General features: G+C 33.4%; 1 protein-coding gene across 1 annotated transcript; it reads right to left on the bottom strand.

Annotated features, from left to right (window-relative positions):
- Window positions 1–356: 356 nt before the first annotated feature.
- Window positions 357–19,177, bottom strand: LOC144976971 (acid phosphatase type 7-like). Its single transcript, XM_078921627.1, has 10 exons — window positions 19,016–19,177; window positions 12,670–12,785; window positions 11,229–11,446; window positions 9,446–9,538; window positions 8,619–8,765; window positions 6,839–6,908; window positions 6,077–6,194; window positions 3,907–4,131; window positions 2,938–3,152; window positions 357–2,248 (listed from the first exon to the last, which is right to left on the bottom strand). The coding sequence occupies exons 2-10, from the start codon at window positions 12,773–12,775 to the stop codon at window positions 1,680–1,682; spliced, it is 1,761 nt and encodes a 586-aa protein (XP_078777753.1). The 5' UTR covers window positions 12,776–12,785; window positions 19,016–19,177; the 3' UTR covers window positions 357–1,679.
- Between the last annotated feature and the right edge of the window lie 1,708 nt (window positions 19,178–20,885).

Here is a 20,885-nt window from a genome sequence, read left to right on the forward strand (position 1 = left end):
ATCAGAGGTGATGGTTTTCCTCGATGCACGGAAATCTGCGATTTTGGAGTTGGGGAGGAATTTCCCCCAAATCAGTGTACTGGCATTGAGAGACTTGATGTGAACAGGAACAAAAAGGTGTAGTTTCCCACTCTCAAGAAGTTTGCTAGAGTATCAATGATAGTTTTATCATCTCAGCTACTCTAAAAGTGGGGGTTAGTGAAGTCAAAGTGGAGCTTAAAGGCAAACTTTTAAAATGTTCCTCCTTTTTCACTTTTTGTCACCATCAGCACTGATTAATGGGTAGAGATTAAACATGAACTTTGTGACTACAAGGAAATCACATTTAAATAAATTATAAGAAGTAATTTGATAGGTAAACTTTTATAATTTATTTCTTGAATGTTCATGAAATGGAACACTGTTTTTCTTTTTGAGTAATATCCTGATATCATATACATTTTTTAAAGATGTCAAATTGAAACCCTGTAAGTGAGAACTAAATCTTGATATTCATGTATAGATCAAACTCAATGATTAGAAACAAAACACCTACATTCCTCTACGTCCAATTTTTTGCAAGCATCATAAACCAAGTGTCATTAGCGTTTGTGATAAAATCAAATGTGAAATTGCATTCAGTTTCTGCATGGTTGGAATCCGATGCCAGCTATGCGTCATCTCCTTATTTAATATCATTTCTACTCGAATATAACTATAGCAGGACCATTGGTCCAATTGCCCAATTGGTAAAGTACTCGCTTCACAAGCAGAAGTATCGATCCTGGGAGTGTTTAAGATATCTTCTGACCCCTTTTTCCAACCAGCTTTGATTTGGGTCGCTGTGTCTGTTGGATCTTGTAGAAATTTCTTTGTATGTAATAAACTAACATCCTGTCCAATGGGTAGCAAACACCTGCTTTTGTTTGGCACCATTTTCATTTAAAGATAAGATTGGAGTTTCATACTCAGCAAAATCATTTTTTTTAACCCATAAAAATTGTATTGTTTTGACGATTTTGACCTACTGCTAAAATGGAGGGTCACACATATTTTTAATTTCACAGATGTTTAGCTCTCAATGATTTTAAAAAATGCAATTTCCTATTAATTATAGTGACGAGGAAAATGGCAATCTTACAAGAATGTGGGTAAATATAATCTTCAATGTCTAACTCAATCAATGGAGCACAAAATTCCCTTTTACTCTTGGGTTTAATCGAAAAACAAATTAAATAAACTAAATACAGCTGGACTGAGTGATGAGATTCAATTTGAATACACAAAAAAAACTGATGATATGATAATGATGATGATGATGATGATGATAAACCAAATAAGCATTTCATTTTATAGGCTGCTTGTAAATAATAATGTACAATGATAAAATGACTAGAAAAACTGAAATAAAGATGATATTATATTAAAGAGTATGAAAAATTAGCAATTTGTTAAAGTCTTCCAAAGATGTTATTCTTGATGCTTTTCTTTTATTGATTATACATTGAAATAATGCTCTTGTTATATATAAAGTATTAAAAACCACTTATAGCAAAAGCATATGCACAAACACGGATGAAAAATGATGTTGATCGAAGCAAGCAAATTGCTGAATGTTATTTTTATAAAATAAAGAATACCTATCCCTTTCATTGATTATCTAAACTAATATAGACCTATAATCACATAAATCTCATACATTAGTAGGATGTTAATAATTTTGACTCAGACTTTGATGTTCTTTCAAACATGTCAATTTCAAAATCATGATCGTTTTCCTCTGAATCTGAGTCGGAAGCCATGGAATAAAAACGGCCGCTTCCATCTCCACCCTGACGATCAACCTCTCTCCACCTTCTCCCCGCACTGCTCCTTCTTCGTCGTATATAACTACGTATCGTCGCCACGCCGAGCCCGACAACAATGGCCACTCCAACTAGACCGAGTCCAAACCATAGAGAATATTTTGACCATCCCTCACCGTCTTTGCTTGGATCAGGAGTCAAGGTGCTAATGAAGTCATACGTTCCAGGCTTGCCTCCCATCGCAATGATTGACTGGTTAATTTTGTGACTCACATTGTGTGGTAATGTAGCCAGGGAAAAATTGCCGTGCCGGTCCTGCACAAGCCAAAACTCATCAAGGACAACTACCTCTCCTTTCTCACCTGTAGACTGTCGCCATTCAAAGTGCAAATGACTTGCATTGATCACAGACAAGTGACCATAACTATTGTCCACTGATTTGAATCTTTGAGCAGTCCAGTCAGCTGTAGAAATGAAAACATTTTACATAAATGAAAAATAGAACGCACTTATACTACAATTTTTACCACTTTAACTATTCTCATTTTTTAAAAACAATAATAATACTAATAATACTAATATATAATATACCAATACTACTACTACTACTACTACTACTACTACTACTACTACTACTACTACTACTACTACTACTATAATAATAATAATAATAATAATAATAATAACAATAACAATAATAATAATAATAATAATAATAATAATAATAATAATAATAATAATAATAATAATAATAATAATAATAACAATAATAACAATAATAATAATACTTAACTGCATTCCGTAATTTGAAAATATCAATGTTTCATTTTATAGAAAAGGTGAGTCATTGATTAACAATGGAGACAGATTACAAGTAATACAAGGACGAAAAAGTACTAAAGAATTAACAGATTACAAGACGGAATGGATGAAAAACCAAAGCTTTTACTTAAATGCATGAAATAAAAATGTACTGGTACATTAGCTCATGGATCACCTTTTGAATCATAAAATTATTCTCTGGGAAATATATTTTATAAACTGTTCACATTGAAAGCATTAAAATCAAGGATATTAAATATTTACACAAATTATGAAGAAACGTGATCCTTTTTTTTCTTTCATAATAGTAATTTTCAAAATTAACGCTAACCTTTCACAATTTTAATGGTGTCGTTCCCTGCATCTTCAGGTGAAGAATTCACAGGCAAAACCCCATCAGCTAAGATAACCTCTACAGGTGATAATGGCTGGTCATAGGACTTGGACGTTCTCACTCCTTTATAATGCGGCCAGGTCCTTTCATAAACACCTTGCTGAAACTCAAGAACAAGGTCCACGGCAAAATGATAGAAGACGTCCTCCAATCTAGTTAGAAATGGTAAAAATGGTAACAGTAATCTTAAACTCTGAAAATTGAAGAAAAAGAAAACCCTAAAAACTTGAGCAATTAGACAGCGCATATCCACTAAATGTGCTCAAAGCACTTAACAAGAGGTCCCAAGCCAAAAATTGACGTTGAACATGTGGGATGAGACATGTCGTCCTTAACTCTCTCGAGTTCATATGCATGGAAAATCGAATAAATTTGTTTGACTTTCAATGAGGGTGAACTTGAGAGAGTTAGGGTGATATTACCATTTTTTTCTAACAAAGACAAGGATATTATCGGCCAGGTATTCATTTTAAATTAAGTATAGTGACTTACTTATTCAGACCAGTATAGTGACAGAATGGTAGGAAAGAGCCTTTTCCAAAGAATCATCTTTGTACCATCAACCACGGGACTCAAACTAGGGAACTATAGGTCTGTCATGCATTATCAAAGACCAGCTCTGTCAAATCCAGAATATTGACCGGTTGATAAGCCTCGTTTTCAGTGTCTACATAATCTTGCGAAAGATTGACCTGGTTCCTTAAGTGTTTAACAGATGGGTAAAATTATTTGCTTGTGGACAGGAAACCTTTCTGTCAGCAATGTTTGATTTTAGTTTTAATCTACCCTGCCATCAAACTTTTTTTCTGTGTGAAAATGGGATGAACGGAGTTGTTTACTGAAAAAATATTGAGAAAATTGAATTTTAAAAGAAATTCTGTCTATTTAAGGGGCAATACAACATACCCATGCCTGATGCGCGAATCGTTTTTCAGACAATCCTTGATCCCCTCTGACAGTGGCGCAGTTGCATCCCCTTGAGCCTGGCAGTACATGGGATCTGAACCAATGGCAATGATCCAAGGAGTCTTGTTACGTTTCTTGTTGACCTTGGTTAAGTCATCTATCATCCAAGTCTGCATTGCCTTTCCTTGCTTCGGATCTTTCTCCAAGAACACTTTAGAGGAGTAACTGAAAAAAAAAAAAAAATAGACAAGAAAACTGATGATAAAATTTTTTATTTTTTTTAAAACATAAAAAACCCCCCAAAGATATATATATATATATATATATATAATATATATATATATATATATATATATATATATATATATATATATATATATATATATATATATATATATATTATATATATATGTATATATATATTATATATATATATATATATATATATATATATATATATATATATATATATATATATATATATATATATATTATATATATTATATATATATATATATATATATATATATATATATATATATATATATATATATATATATATATATATATATATATATATTATATATATATATATATATATATAGTTTCCTTTCCAAGAAAATAAATGATTTCAAGAAAACTGCTTTTTAGACAATGAACAATGTGGTAGAACGCTAAGGAAAACTTGAGAGATTCAATAACATGTTTTCATGTAAGTCACTACACAATAAGCCCCACCCCTCCTCCTCAAGCTGTTATCTGACTCAAAATGGAAACAATGCAATGATAGATTTGACCAGCCCATTTCTTTAATTGCAATCTCATTGGTCAATATGTTTCCAGTTGATTGACTATGACTTACTTTGTAACAAAATGCTTTCTTTAAACTATCCCTACAATTCTTTGCTCCGCCTCCATCCCTTTCTTCATGTCTACATCACTCTCTCCGTCTCCCTTTGTTTCTTTCACACATACAAACACACACACACACACACACACACACACATACACTTATACAGGTTTCAATCTTTATTATATTTCCCTCGCGTCCTCTTAACACAAGCAGTCTCTCTCCCCTCCCCCTCTCGCTCCTCTTTTTCTCTATCTCTCTCTCTCTCTCTATCATGTGTGTCTCTGTGTGTGTGTGTGTGTGTGTGTGTGTGTGTGTATTTTACTCTCTCATTCTCTCTCTTCCTCTCTAATCCTCTTTCCTGACAATTTTTTCCCTGCCCACCCGGCTTCACGTAGTTTCAAAACTGTACTTTCAAATTTCAACCTTCTTTAACTTTTGGCATTTTGAAATCGTATTTTCTCTATTAAATAAGACAAAAAATTCACATTAATAATTCTTATTTCATTGATTGTTTATTTAAATATCAAAAATTCTTGAAAAAGTGAGCAATTGTCGGCAGTTTTTTCCCCAGTGTTTTATTTATTTTAAGAACATCTTACATAATAATAAATAACTACAAAAGTAATAATTGAATTGTTTCAAAAATTTGTATGTACATTAGTAAATGTATAAGCTAAGCTCATGCCAAATTTCACTATTCTCGTCAAATTTTTAATGTCCGTATCTAAGGAGTTATCTTTGCCCATTAATTTAACTGTGCGTGAAAACGGTGCCTCACTTCAAAGTCGATTTTCTTAAAACTTGGTTTTCACACTCTCCCTACTTCAAACGGTCATATCTCGACAATAAATAATCAGAATTATATAAATTTGGTATCAAATTTTAAAGCATAAAATAAGCTGTGATTGGGTACCAAAAACCCAAAATTGAAAAATCCGACTTAATACCGTTTCGAGGTGGAGGGTCACAAATATAGATTTTCCTCTGCAATGAACGAAGAGAATTTGGTTTTGAAAGTAAATTTTTTTGTTTGTTTTTTTTTTTGCAGTGGCTAACACAATGCGATAAAACCAGATAAATAATGGTAGAAGAAGAATACTATTGGTGTCAACTTTGACCCAGAAATGAGAAACTGATAACCTACACGTTAAAAAGTGCCATCCCGATGTCCAGGGAGTATCATTGTTTTCTGCGATCTGACTTTTTTAAGCTTTGGCCAGTCACAGAAAACATGAGACAGGCACATGTGTTGGGATAAATAATGATTTGAAAGAATACTACTGATGTTGTCGACTTTGACATATTAATTAGACCTACATAATAAAGTGAACCATTCCAATATCCAGGGAGTACCATCGTTTCTTGTCATGTGACTTTTTCATGCTTTGGCCAGGTATAGAAAACATGCCATGTGCACATGTGTCATCTTCTGGTTCTGTAACAGAGGTAAAAAAAAAAAAAAATTTAAATGTCCGTGTATTCTAATCGCTATGTACATCTACCTTTACAATAATAATAACAGAAATGTGTTACAAGAATTGAAAACTTAAGCATAGTAGTAGTACTGGTTTATTTTGAAAACACAATAAATATATGTGTATTTGTGTCCGTCATTTCCAAGGGTTCACAATACTCAATGCCCTTCACAATGCTTTAATTTATAGACTTTAGGGAATAAAGTTTCCTACATAACCTCAAAAAATAGCAATGTTGTAAGCAGCTTATCAATCTGTGTAATGCACAATTCAAGAAATACCAACAGACTGCAACACAAATGAAAATGTTAACCAATTTTCATGCATAAGAAAAAAAAAAAGTATTTTAAAACAAATTGAATTCAAATCTGACAAAGAAAAAGAAAAAAAAGATATGGTGGTTAACTCCATAAGTTAATAATTACTAGACAATAAAAAAGTCCCGTCAAATGTGAAAATATCATAATATAATTATTCCAAATTTTCTAAAGCAATCATAGTTGTCCTAGTTAAAAATTAATTTAAACACATTAATTATTTATTACATCATAAATATTTAAATATAAATATGGTAAAAATTTATGTTTAATTTAAATTTACTAACCAGCATCAGCTCCAATCATAAGGGGTAAGTCTGTAGCAATCTGTTCCATTTGTGTCAAAATGTTCTCTTTCTGATGAATAGGTAAAATGCTATCAATGAATATTCTTCCTTTGAGACAATTACTATCTATAACACATGTCAACTCGTTCAGCTGCTTAGACCAAATTTATACAAAATAAGTGATTGTGAAGAAAAAAAATATGTCACATTGTGAAAAAAGGAGGAAATTTCATCTGAAAAATTACAAGCTGTGCACTTTTCCGAGAATATAAACTGTTTATAAGAATTTCATTCAATTTCTTTGTGAAAATTGTGACATTTTCTCAGAAAGATTTGAGCAAGGGTGCCACTTTGGCTTTTACGTAATCACATTAATTTTTATTAGATTGTGAAAATAAAGTGAGAGGTATGGCCAGACAACCTCATATGTAAGGAAGTTTGGTCATAGTGTCCAACCCACTTATAACTTGTTTGTTAGGAATAGGTCATTGCATAATTTAATTATCAATTCACAAATAAGTGAAGATGTATTAAATAACATGATATTTTGTATAAAATAAATCCACACTGAAATTCTTGCTTAATAATAAAAAGGCGTGTTTCATTCACAAACATGGCTTAGTGGTAAAACAGTTCTATCTAACTTGGGATATCCTGCTTTGAGTAAATCTATTGTTATAATGTAGGAGGAACAATATATATATATATATATATATATATATATATATATATATATATATATATATATATATATATATATATATATATATATATATATATATATATATATATATATATATATATATATATTATATCTACATCTTGCAATATTATATATATGGCATTGTGATGTACACTTATGAGTAGTATGAATAAATGCTTTTCATAGCCAATTTCACTAATCCTAGAGAATCTGTAAACGACAGAACCAAGAAGTCCTTGACCATCAAAGTGTCACCAATAGCATATTTAATTTATTTTAAAGGAAAGAGTTCTTCAGTTTAACTTTTCAAAATACACTATTAAGTGTTGATGATTTAAGGTGAGTAGTTGGCGATTGCATCAACAGTGATTGCCATATTTTACCCAACATGTATTAAATAACCCTGTCATTATAATACAAACTATCAATTTGGTATTTAATTTGCAATTTCATTGCTCTAAATGATGCAATTGTATTTGAATGATGATTGCTTAATGATTGACAATTATTTTTATTATGATTGATGCTTCCTTCACATTGTAATCGATTATTTATAGACTATATATGCAGCTATGTTGTATAGTGGTATGACACTCGCTTTCGGATCGGGAGGTCCTGGGTTCGAGCCTCGCTCTGGGCATAGTTGAGTTCTTGGAAAAGACTCTTTACTCACATTCTCTCACTGTACTCAGGTGTAAAATGAGTACCAGGACGTTAACAGCGTTGTCTCTGTCCGAAAAAAAATATTGTAATATCGTCTAACAGGCCCCTTGTAAAGCGCTTTGAGCACGTTCAGTGGATATTGCGCTATATAAAAGCTCAAGTTTTTTTATATAATATCAATGATGTTGCTATGAGATTTTAGCAATACTTGCGATGTGTTATTTTATTTTAGTTATATATTGCAGTTTATTTCAAAAGACGTCACACATTTGTTTTCCTCTGATATTCTAATTTCATGAAAGAAAAAATAAATTAAACAATGTTCGAAGTGTTTTGTGCAAATCTGACTGGGTATTCCTGCTCTACCTCATATACATACACTAACAAAATCATTTTTAAAAATCATATACTTACCGATTTACACACCAATTGCTCTGGTTTGCTCATCATAAAAATACCAGAGTATGGATGTTGGTAGATGACTTTTTCTAAAGATTTCATCATAACAGCTTGACTACCCTGCGTTGACACGCTGGAAACAATGAATTGAAGTGGGTTTGTCTGGGAATAGAATAATACATTCAAAAGTGAAATATCAATAAAACAAACCAGGGTTCCCACAACACAACAGAAAAATTCCAGACCTATATCCCAACCAAATAACACCACAAAAGGAGAAAAGACTATCAAATTCTTAAAAGGATGTCAGATGCCATATAGACATATAAAAATGATGATGTGGTGGTGGCTGTTGTAGTAGTGGAGGTAGCGATCATGATGTGGTGGTAGTTGCAGGAGTGGTGGTAGTGATGATGTCGTTGAGGAGTTGTAGTAGTTGTGGTACAGATGATAATGATGTGGTGGTGGTTGCAGTAGTAATGGTCGTGATGATGATAATGATGTCATTGATGATGATGATTGATGGTGAAGAAGTTGTAGTAGTGGTGGTAGTGATGATGATGCGGTGGTGGCTGCAGTAGACGTGGCAGTGATAATGATGATGATGATGATGATGATGATGTGGTGGTGCTGGTGGTGGTTGCAGTAGTGGTGGCAGTGATGATGATGTGGTGGTGGTGGTGCAGTAGACCTGAACAAATTACAAATCCAGAGAGAGAGAGAGAGAGAGAGAGAGAGAGAGAGAGAGAGAGAGAGAGAGAGAGAGAGAAAGAGAAAGTGTGTGTGTGTGTGTGTGTGTGTGTGTGTATGTGTGTGGGTCTTTACGGAGGAGCAGGACCTACCTCATCGTGACCTGGAACATAGAAATAAAAAGGACCGGCCCTAACACCTCCACTGACTGGGAGGTAGTACACTGTAGAGGATTGACTCAAATCCTGTGGGAAGATGGAATGACAAGACATGAATAAGTGGAAGAATTAACATATAACAAAGAAAAAAGCAACTAAATTACAGTCATTTATCTTGTGAATTAAGAGTTTTCCGATATTATATATGATTCAGGATTACTTTAATATTTATAAAGTAAGTAGTTTATAAAGGGTGAGAAGAGTATTGACTTTAATTTAACCTAATAACAACTTGCCCTTGGCAGGAATAAATGAGAGTTCAAAATTCTGAATATACATTTTCTGGCTCCAAACTTTTCCTTTTCACAACTTTTGTATCATTAAATATGCTTATTCAGTTCTGAATTAAGAAGCAAAAATTTGTAATTCTATGAACTGATCATAGTTGTAGGTAGGTCTTCATACTTGTTACTACCATCATGCAAACCTTTTTTCTAAGTTCATGTCTGTGATGGATTTAAAATAATCATTTTTTTTTAGCTTTGAGTTTTTATATAGCGCAATATCCACTAAGATGCCCAAAGCGCATTACAAGGGGTCCCTGGCCAACAGCAACACTTAACATGTAGGACGGGACATGATGGCTGTTGGGCAATATTACATTTTTTTTTCGAACAGAAACAACACTGTTAACTGCCAGGTACTCATTTTACACCTGAGTATGGTGAGAGAATGTGAGTAAAGAGCCTTTTCCAAGGACTCAACTATGTGCCAAGCAAGGCTTGAACCCGGGACCTTCCAATCCGAAAGTGAGTGTCACACCAACACCACTAGACTATATAGCCGCACAATCATTATGAACAATCCCATTCAAAATTGAAGAAAACTCTAGTGATTTTATTTTTAATAAAATTTTATGCAGGTTTGATTAAACCTTGGGGTTAAAATGGTCACAGGTGAAAGGCATCTCTATTATCATTGACAGTTAAATCTTCTTGTCACCACTCTCTTGGAGATAGCAGTAAGATGTTATTAATTAACTCAATAAGTAATGGAAAAAAAACGTTTTAATAGTTTGTTTTTTTAAAGTCAAAAGTTAGAGGCACAAACTGTTCAAGAATGTTATTAGAATCATAAGTAACAAATTAGGGAGCAGGCACTTTTGTAGGATCTAAAAAAAAGTGCGCATGAAATTGTGCCAGACAAAGCAGAGAAAAAAGTCCAAGAAAAAAAAATAAAAAAATCCTAAAATCCTTAAAAGGTAGGCTCATTTTTTTTTTAATGGGCTTTTTCTTATGTTTTTCTATCTGCTTTATCTGCACTGTTTCATGCATGCTTTTTCAGAACTATAGAATCATTAGCTGAATTTGTACAGATTCTTCCTGATATCACATTGCATTAATATATTTGCTTTACAGAATTACAAAATCCGATTAAAATTTTCTAGAAAAGTTAAATGGAATAAAATTGACATAATGTGATTTGTTATTTCTGACCAAACAGCCTAAAAACAGTATATGTCAGGATGATTTATGTGCTGAAAATTGAATTTACAACCGAAAATATCTGAATTGTGTTGAGTCTAAATTGTACAAATATGAGCTCGATCTAATGATTCCATTGGAAACAGTGAATAAATATAGTTTCTTAAATTGCAAAATAAAGAACATATATATGATAAACTATCATTTTGATTTCAGACTCCACTCTATTTACCCGATTCATTACCATGCAATACAATTACTTAAAAAAATTATGAGAAACAAAAAATATAAACCTTAAGGACGACTCTATGGACAAAATTCAAAGAGCAATTCTCCACACTGCATCCAGTCATATCTTGAGTTGCCCCTTTAGCTACAAGCTTCAGATTGAAGGGGCTTCCAATGCCATACTGGACCTCAGGAGACGAGCATGACTGCTCGGTCTCCCACATAATGACCATTTCCGTGGCAACACTTCCATAGGATAGGTGGATATGATCAGGCTTGCAACCTAAAGATGAAAGGAATTCGATAAAATATTCCATAATCAACCTCGCAGTGCACTTTTTAAATGCTGCCGGGCTGTTTGCTTTAGTGTGGCTTCTGTCATCTTGTGGTCTATGGCTGTAGGTCTCTGGTTTAAGTCTTGCTGCAGCAGCACAAAGCTAAATCTTTGGAAAAAGCATTTTACTCAATTCTCCAACTATATTCAGGTGTAAAATGAGTTCCTGTTCGGTAACAGAAATGAAAATACTGCAATGTCTTTTTCAAAAAAAAAAAAATAATAATTGTTTCTTACTGGCTAAATGAATTGATGGATATTATGAGAGCGCTGGTACATAAAGGCTATTTGAACTAAATGGAATGGAAATTTTGTTCCATATGACACGCTGGGAAAAAATCTAAAGTACTGTGAAGTATTTGTGAGCACAGAAATTCTTTCAAATTTGATATCATATATAATTATCAGGGATGCCCTTTGCCAAAAATAAAAAAAGCCTGACATTTTTTCGAGTAAAGGCCATAACATATGAAAATGTTTTGTGCAAATATCTCTTCATCAAATGATATCATTCTTAACTCACTCAACCCTAACACCGACTGTATCCGTAGTTTATCCGGGTTTTTTTTTACCCCATGCCTATTTATTACATTTTTCTGAGACAAATTATAGGCGTAGTATCAAAGCTAATGTTTTTTAGTTTTTGCATGTTAATGATAGTTGAATAAAACTATCTATGCACATGCTCATTTTTAATACTTTTTTTCCAATTTTGAAAAGTAGCAAAAATCTCTAGGATTGAGTGATTTAAATAATAGAAAAGGAAGCATATCCATAAAGCTTCCCTTAACTGCTGCCTTTAAACAGCCATTACTTTAATTTTAAAAAAACAACTCCCCAATACTCATTTTTAGCTTTAGCCGAGAAAAGAGCATCCCTGAATTACAATTGGTCATTTTTATATATATATTAAAGTATCCCAGCAAAAATATGTATTTGATATGACCAGCTAAGTCCACCATACCATAGATTCTATAAAATCTATAAAACATGCTATAAGTAAGATTTCATGTATTCTAAAAATTATACAGAGTATAAGTTGTTTATATATTAAGTATGTCAAAAACAAAAAATATTAAAAGACCATAAAAGTAAATATTAAATCAATAAATCAATCAAACTGACAAAAATATAACTCTAAAATATCACATATGTTATTTCGTTGACCTTACCAGCATTACTTGCATCCTTTTCAGCAGCTTTGACTAATGACCAAGCACAGTGAAGTACAACTGCTAAATAAAGCAAATTCCTCCAAGATCTTTGCCACAGTGCCATGATGATTTCACTGGTGAATAAATATAAACTAAAATGAAACAAAAAGAAAATGAGAAAGTTTTAATCCCTTACTTATGTATTGATCACTTGAAAATAAAAATACATCATGACATGAAAACAGTGGGTATATCAAACATGCTTGAATAAAGTTGAATACATAAGTTGGAAATTGAATAAATACACAAATAAACAAACTTGAACTGTGTCACATATATGTTCATCTGAAATAAAGGGGTTCAAAATTAAATACTGTCATTTAATTTTTACGCCTGATTTACTTTGTTTTTGTTGTTTTTTTCACATCCTCCTAGGAAAAAAGCCACAGCATTGTGCACTGAGCAAAGGAGTATAATGAAAACGTTGAAAAATATATATAGGACATGTCTGGAAAACAGCAGTGATTGTATAAAACAGCAATGACAAATGTCCTTCGGGAAAAGAGAAAAAATAAATTGGCTAAAAATCGCTTGGGACATGGACTGGACTGATGTTAAAGGAGAGAAAAGTTGGTTCACAAAAGATCTTTAGGCTTTAAACTTTTGCAAGAAGGATTCACTTTTACTCTAACCAAACGTGATTTTTTAAAAGAAAAACAAAAAACAAAAATTTAAAAAATTAAAAAGTGGGGGGGGGGGGGGGGGGGGGGGAGAGCTTAACAAAATTTAATTATCAAATTTGTTAACACTGTAAAGATTTAGATGTCATCTCCTGATGATTGAACAGGATACAGAAAACACAAAGGATGAGTCATGCAAGCTTTTAAGATCATTTTATATTTTCAGATTTTATGTCCATATCAGTTTGAGAAAAATGTGTGTAAAGTGCCTCTCCTGTTCATGCCTTCAGACCTTAATTAAGTCTGTTTTTAGTCAAGACTCTAACTCGATGTCAAAGCTACACATAGCATATGCTTCCCTTCAGAAGCCACAATCATTTAAAAGCCCAATTCACATCACTGTTGTTACTGCTCTCCTTAATGAAAACAGTAAAACATGAAGTCAGATCGAAGAGAAAAGGTTCTCATCTTTAGACTCATTACAGAACATATAATAAAAGTCATATAATAGTCCTTCAGAGCCATTAGGCCCATGGAGCCTGAGTTTATTCTGGTCTTTATAGCGTGAAACGGAAAATAGCAATTGCTTGCTACCCTTTTGATAGGATATTAGTCGATTGATGTGGTGGTGGTTATAGTAGTAGTGGTGGTAGTAATGATGAGTTGGTGGTGTGGTTGTGGTAGTTGTGGTAGTGATGATGATGTGATGGTGGTTGAGTAGTAGTGGTAGTGAAGATGTGGTGGTGGTGGTCGTTGTAGTAGTATTGGTTGTTATGATGAGGTGGTGATGGTTGTAGTGGTAGTTGTAGTGATAATGATGTGGTGGTGGTTGAGTTGAGTAGTAGTGGTAATTATGGTGATGTGATGGTGGTGGTTTTTGCAGTAGTGGTTGTGATTATGATATGGTGGTGGTTGTTGTAGTGGTACTGATGATGATGTGGTGGTGGTGGTGATTGTAGTGGTTGTGATGGTGATGATTATCGTGGTAATTGTGACTGATGATGTGGTGGTGGCGGTGGTGGTGGCTACAGTAGTGGTGGTAGTAGTGATTATGTGGCTGTTGTGGTGGTTGTAATAATTACAGAAGTGGTAGTTATGATGATGTGGTATTGGTGGTTGCAGTAGTGGTGGTAGTGATGATGATGATGGTGATGACGTGTTGATGATGAATAAGATTCAGGAGATGGGAGTTGTGGCAGTGTATGATAATGTGGTGTTGGTGATGGCACTTGAAATGGTGGGGCCTAGCCTTGGAATCATAAGACCTCACTGGAGGTCTGTAAATAGTTCCCGTAACCTAGATTTTTTTCTCCAGACCAGATTTTTAAAGTTAAATTTTCATTTTGAGAGGAAGGCTGAGGGGATGATCAGTGTAATAATGGCCGTTGAATTATTGTGCTTGTAAGGTATTTGTTGAATTTTCTAAGTCATAGTTTATTTATTGGTCATTGGTAGAGGCTAGGGAGACCAAGAAAAGCTTTTGATAGAGTACGCCACGAAGAAATACTAAAACAACTGCACTCCATTGGCGCTGATGAGAAAGACCTCAGACTCATGCAAACATTATACTACACCCAGCAGGCATCTATCAAAATCGGAAACTCTACAGGAAATTCCATTCCTATTAAGAAAGGAGTCCGTCAAGGGTGTGTTGCCTCACCAGATCTGTTTAATCTATACCAAGAAACAATCATGAGGGGCATAAATAATATGGAGGGAATAAAAGTAGGAGGTCACAACATAAATAATATAAGATACGCAGACGATACGGTACTCATTGCAACATCAGAAATCCAACTTCAAAAGATTGTTGACAAAGTGGTAGTACATAGTGAAGCCAAGGGAATGGAAGTGAATATCACCAAAACAGAATGCATGGTAATACAGAAAAACCCCGAAAACAACAACACCTGCAATATAACGATTCACGGCGAGCAGCTTACCAACGTAGAAAGTTTTAAATACCTAGGTTCAATAGTGACAACAGATGGAAGATGTAACCGAGACATACGAGCAAGAATAACTCAAGCCAAACAGGCCTTCATGGATTAGATTCCGAGTCTTGAAGTGCTACGTGTGGCCAATCTTGTTATACGGATGCGAAAGCTGGACTACAAATGCAGAAACACAAAAGAACATTGAAGCTTTTGAAATGTGGTGCTTGAGAAGGATGCAGAGAATATCGTATACCGCACACAAAACGAACGAAGAAGTGCTAAAACAAACATACCAACAAAGGAAACTAATGCCCTTAATAGTGGATCGACAACTATCCTTTTTCGGACACATAGTAAGGAAAGATAAGAATGAATACCTGGCAAGTTGTGGAAAAATACCTGGTAAACGCGCCCGGGGGAGACAAAGAAAAACACTCATAGACAAACTGAAGGGCTTCACCAACCTAACAATCCAAGAGCTGTTTGAAAAAGCAAGAGACAGGGAGGAATGGAGAGAGATAATTCATGCAGTATCCGAAGCCTGGACCAGGCATGGAACCTAGAAGAAGAAGAAGCCTTATTGGTCGATTTTGGCTAGGGAGACCAAAATCTTGGTCTCCCTAGCCAAAACTGACCAATTTATCTTAAGGGTTTTCATTAAAATGAAGAAGAGGATGAATTGTTTTATTTGGTTATCCTCTTTAATAATTTATTTCTCCTCAGTCTGAGCCTTCCAGTTAAGTTTATTAAGTTTGTATCTTAGTATGGGGACATCAAATCAAAGGGAGCAAGGCTAAACGAAAGAAAAAATTAATTAAAAATATTGGGGCTAAGTCTTTTTTTTTTTTTTGTTTAGTTCGAGACAAACTATGTCAGTCAACAGGGAGAAAAAAATCTGACGAAGACATGTGCTGAAATCAGATATGATCTAATAGGTCTTTTAATTTAAAGTATCTCTTGCGGATATTATCTATCTATTTATGGTAATTCTATACCTCCTCATGGAAATGCCTGCCTTGACTGTCAAAAATATTGCACATTGAAATAGTTGAGTATATATACGACTCATGATTATTTCAGTTATGAATAATTGTGTATCCATCATCATTAGAATGATTTGATATAATAATGTATATATATATACTATATTGTTATTGATATTATTGTTTAATAATCAATAATATATGTAACGTGTAGACCCGATACCCATGACATTTGATGCATGATCACGGGTCTTCCCTGAGTGGCACCTGTATATGGAAGTTCTTTCCCCAATTGTAAGACTAGATACATATACTGAAAATTTGGTTGACCTGACGCTGGCACTGGTATCCATCTGACAGCAATTCATTATTGACGAAGAGTAATTCGATCAGTACCTAATCAATTAAATATAGGCAGTTTAGTGAGCAGCAGTAGTGGCAGTCAAATTTTGACCCAACTCGCCCATAGGAAAGTTGTGACTGGAAATTGACGTTCGCGTTTTGGGGGTTCAATTAAAGATGCATGACTTCCTTATAAAGAGGAATATCGCAAATAGTTTGGTATCATTATTTTCGTCTTTCAATTTCCTTTTAAATGGTGCCAATTAAGGAAAAATCCATTCATAATTCCAGAAGTTATATGAAGTTAAAATTTGGCAATTTTCAAATTCATTTATTTTTTTATTTACCGCGTGTGTTTTTAAAATTTAAACGCTTGTTTTTAGAATAACATCTAAACTTTATTCATGCCAAATTTCAGGGCTCTATATCGATGCGCAAACAGCTTTTAACCCTGCGCCGAAATGCCTTGTTTACATTATCTTCTCATCATGGCTGCCGGACGATATCGATATTCATATCGATATTTTAAATTTAGTTATGTATAGAGCAGTAAAATTAGGTGCCCCAAACGTAAACAAAGGTCTAGAAGCACATGGCAAACCACATGTTCCTGTCTTGACAGCTCACGTTCCAATGTTAATAATAGAAAAAAAATAACCTTTAAAATTTGGCTGTTAGGTGGCAAAAGAAACACATATTCATAAATGCTCGATCATGCATCAAATAATGTCTAGATATGGATATTTTATGGAACAAAGGTAAAATTTATCAAAAGTTACAGTCTATTTTTAGACCAGAGCAAATTATTGCGCTGATGTGAACAAAACGAGAATTATTCGGAGCCTGATTTTCATAATAATTTAGCCTTATATTATTATTTCTGCAACTGTTAGATTTTATGTTAACATATTTTCAATACTGAAAGTGTATTGCCTCCAACTCAAACTACAAAATTGGGAGACCTATATTGTGCGTAAATTATTCCGGTCCCTAACGGAAATCACAAGCAACGTGTTATTGTTTACGTTTGGGGCACCTAATTTTACTGATCTATAATGTTAAATTTAGTCCATAATATTTTCAGTAATATTATTTACTATGTTTTATTTTGAATACATACTTTCCAACTTTATTTATAGGCATTTTATAGTTTTTGTTTTAAAAGTTCGTATATTTCTTCTCTTTGTGAAATCCGATATTAATAATATCGATATTTTAAAAATACCAATTGCTTTAATTTTATTTTATTTTACTTTGCCATCAAGTTTCTTTCCCATATGTTTAGATATGTTTATCATTTTTATTCATATCTTAAAGGCCTTAGCCTTAATAATTATTATGGTAAGAAGTTCTATTAGTTTTGACACCCCCATACATTGAGAGAGAAGGGGGGGGGGGGGGATAAAATTATATTAATTGTCAGTTCAAATGATGTAATAGCAATAAACCCAAAGTGGTTCAGCAGAATTTTTTTAAGTATTAAAAGCCAGAACTTTCCTTCTAATTCTAATTATAATAGGGAATCTGTTTCAATTTATTTGAACTTTTTCAATCTACCATTTTATTTATATGCAATTAAATTGCCATAGGTGAAAATAAACTCATTATGTCATTACACAACATGTTTATATCTTTTCATCTAAATACTCTCAAACCCTTTTTTATTCTCTATGTATTAATTAAAAGAGGGTAATTATTTGCAATTGTTTCAGTGAGATATTGGGGATAAATCCAAAAGTGATAGAGCAAATTCTTTCTTACGTCTAGCCGAGTTTTTGATTATGTAACATTTGCGTCATATTATGTAATAATGTGTTAATTTGAAATGTTTATCTTCCTCTTTATTAATGTAAATGCATTGTCCTCGATAAGACGAACATTTTGGTATACAATATATGATAAGAACTCCATATTGACTGTTTTAACCATTTTTTATTAACATCATGCGTTTTCGGTCACAACTTTGCAATGGTAATTTTGGGGTAAAAATCGGTCTGAAATTTCAGACTTTGAACTGCCGTAACTACATTTCTAATCAAGATAGAAACAAAATTCAAACTGTTTTGTAATCTGTGTTGCCAGCTCTTTCCAATGACATTGGTTTCAAGTGAAGTGTGTGAGGTACATTTAGAATTTCTATTAAACTCCCTATAAATATATTTTTGTGAACGATTGAATCACATTCATGTCTTCTCAGTTCTAAATGCATTAACTCGCTGTTCACTATCCTTGGCGTGTCATTCTCAATCAATCATTTCAGATTGACATTGGCCTGGCAGCGGTAGCAGTAGCCGACAGCAGCAGTCAGTCAGTTGAACTTCAACTTGAATCGACTGACTAAAAAACCCCAAAAGAATACCGCCAGCTGGAGTTAAACATTGAAGAAATACTTGAGACTTTAATGAAAATAAAAATAAAATACCCTCTTGGGGCTTCCAGAATATCCTTGATCTCAGGATAGCATCATATAATCTGTACTGTTTATTATTTTTAAAAAAAATATTTATCTTGATTCACAAGGTTGTTTTTGACAGAGCTGCAAAAAGTTAGCGTAGAAGAGTGCTGTTTCTTGGTGAAATAAAAAGACAAATTCCTATTCCTATCAGCTGATGTGAGCGAAATAAAATGAGTGGCGAGTGGTGGGCAGGGTTGCCAGTTTGGCATTTTAAATGCCAGATTAAAAAAATCTGGCATTTTTGAAAACCGTTTGGCATTAGAAAAATCATTTGGCATTTGGCATTTTCATTTGGCATTTTCTTAAAATCCAACCGTGGTGTAATGGTTTAGCACTCCACTTAGTAGTCAGTAGGTAAAAAATTACCCCAACAGGAAATTTAGTATAATTCAAAAAAAAAAGAAAAAAAAAGAAAAAGAAAAGAAAACACGCAAGCCACCAGGATACGATAGTAAATTGTCTGTCAAAAGTGAGTAGTTTTCTTATTAGTGGGGGTGGGAGTCAACAGACTTTGGCATTTTTTTTTAGTGTTTTGGCATTTTTTGAGTCTTCCCCTGGCATTTTGTTGAAAAATAATCTGGCAACCCTGGTGGTGGGCGGGGTGGTGATGGGTGAAATATACTACTAGTATTACTAGGTGAACAGAGTGTGTAGGAACTTCTTGGTGATATAGCACAGAGTTAAAAGTAAAAATGGCAAGAATTCGGAAAATTAAGTTGTCTTGAGTCATGAAGTTGGCCTTGAATGGGGAGGCCTTCCGAAAGCTCCTACATCCCCAGTATTCTTTTTTTTTTTTAAACATAATGTTCTGGTCGGGGGTTTGGGAGGGGGTTGGTTGACAAAAAACGTTAAAAGTACAATCAATAAGAAACATAAATTGTATAAGAAACTCAAAAAGTATCCTACAACAAATAATTTTCATAATTATGTCAAGGTTAGAAATAACACCAAATACACGGTTCAAAATGCTATGAAAACGTATGAATGTAGGCTACATTGGTACTGAATGTAAGAATAGTCCGAAAGGCTATTGGAGATACCTCAACAGAAAGTTGAAAAGAAAACCAGGTGTTAGTGTCTTATTGAAAGATGATGGTACCAAGGTTACTTCGGATATAGATAAAGCTAATGTTTTAAATGATTATTTTTCATCTGTGTTTGTTCAAGAAGATACTACAAATATACCAACTTTCAATGTTACAAATCAATTAAACGTTCCCGATTTTTATATTACACAAGAAGACATACTTGCTAAATTGTTGAATTTAGACGTGACTAAAAGCATAAGCATGTATTTTATGTATAAGCATAAAAAGCATAAGCATAAAAACATGTATCCGATTCCCCTCATTCCCGTTTACTGAGGGAAGTGGCCTTTGAAATATCACAGCCGCTATCAACAATATATAATAAGTCTCTTGAATCTGGTACATTACCCATTGAATGGAAACAAACCAATGTTACTGCCATTCATAAAAAGGACAGCAAATTGGATGCTGCAAACTATAGACCCATCAGCTTAACATGTATACTCTGTAAGGTTATGGAGTCTATCTTGAAAGACCGAATAATGGACTTTCTTGAAAGTCATACGATGCTAAATGATAACCAGCACGGTTTTAGATGCATTACTCAACTTTTACAGGTGATGGAGGATTTTACCGTTAATTGATCGTGATCAATGCATTGATGTTGTTTATCTTGATATCCGCAAGGCTTTTGATTCTGTACCACATGAGAGATTATTCATTAAACTAAATGCATATGGATTTAAAGGGAATATCTTTAACTGGATTAAAGACTTTCTTAATAATCGAATACAAAGAGTCAATGTCAA

Source organism: Berghia stephanieae, chromosome 7, assembly GCF_034508935.2.
Source record: "Berghia stephanieae isolate SIO BIC M18660-M18661 chromosome 7, UCSD_Bste_1.3, whole genome shotgun sequence".
Lineage (NCBI taxonomy): Eukaryota > Metazoa > Mollusca > Gastropoda > Nudibranchia > Aeolidiidae > Berghia > Berghia stephanieae.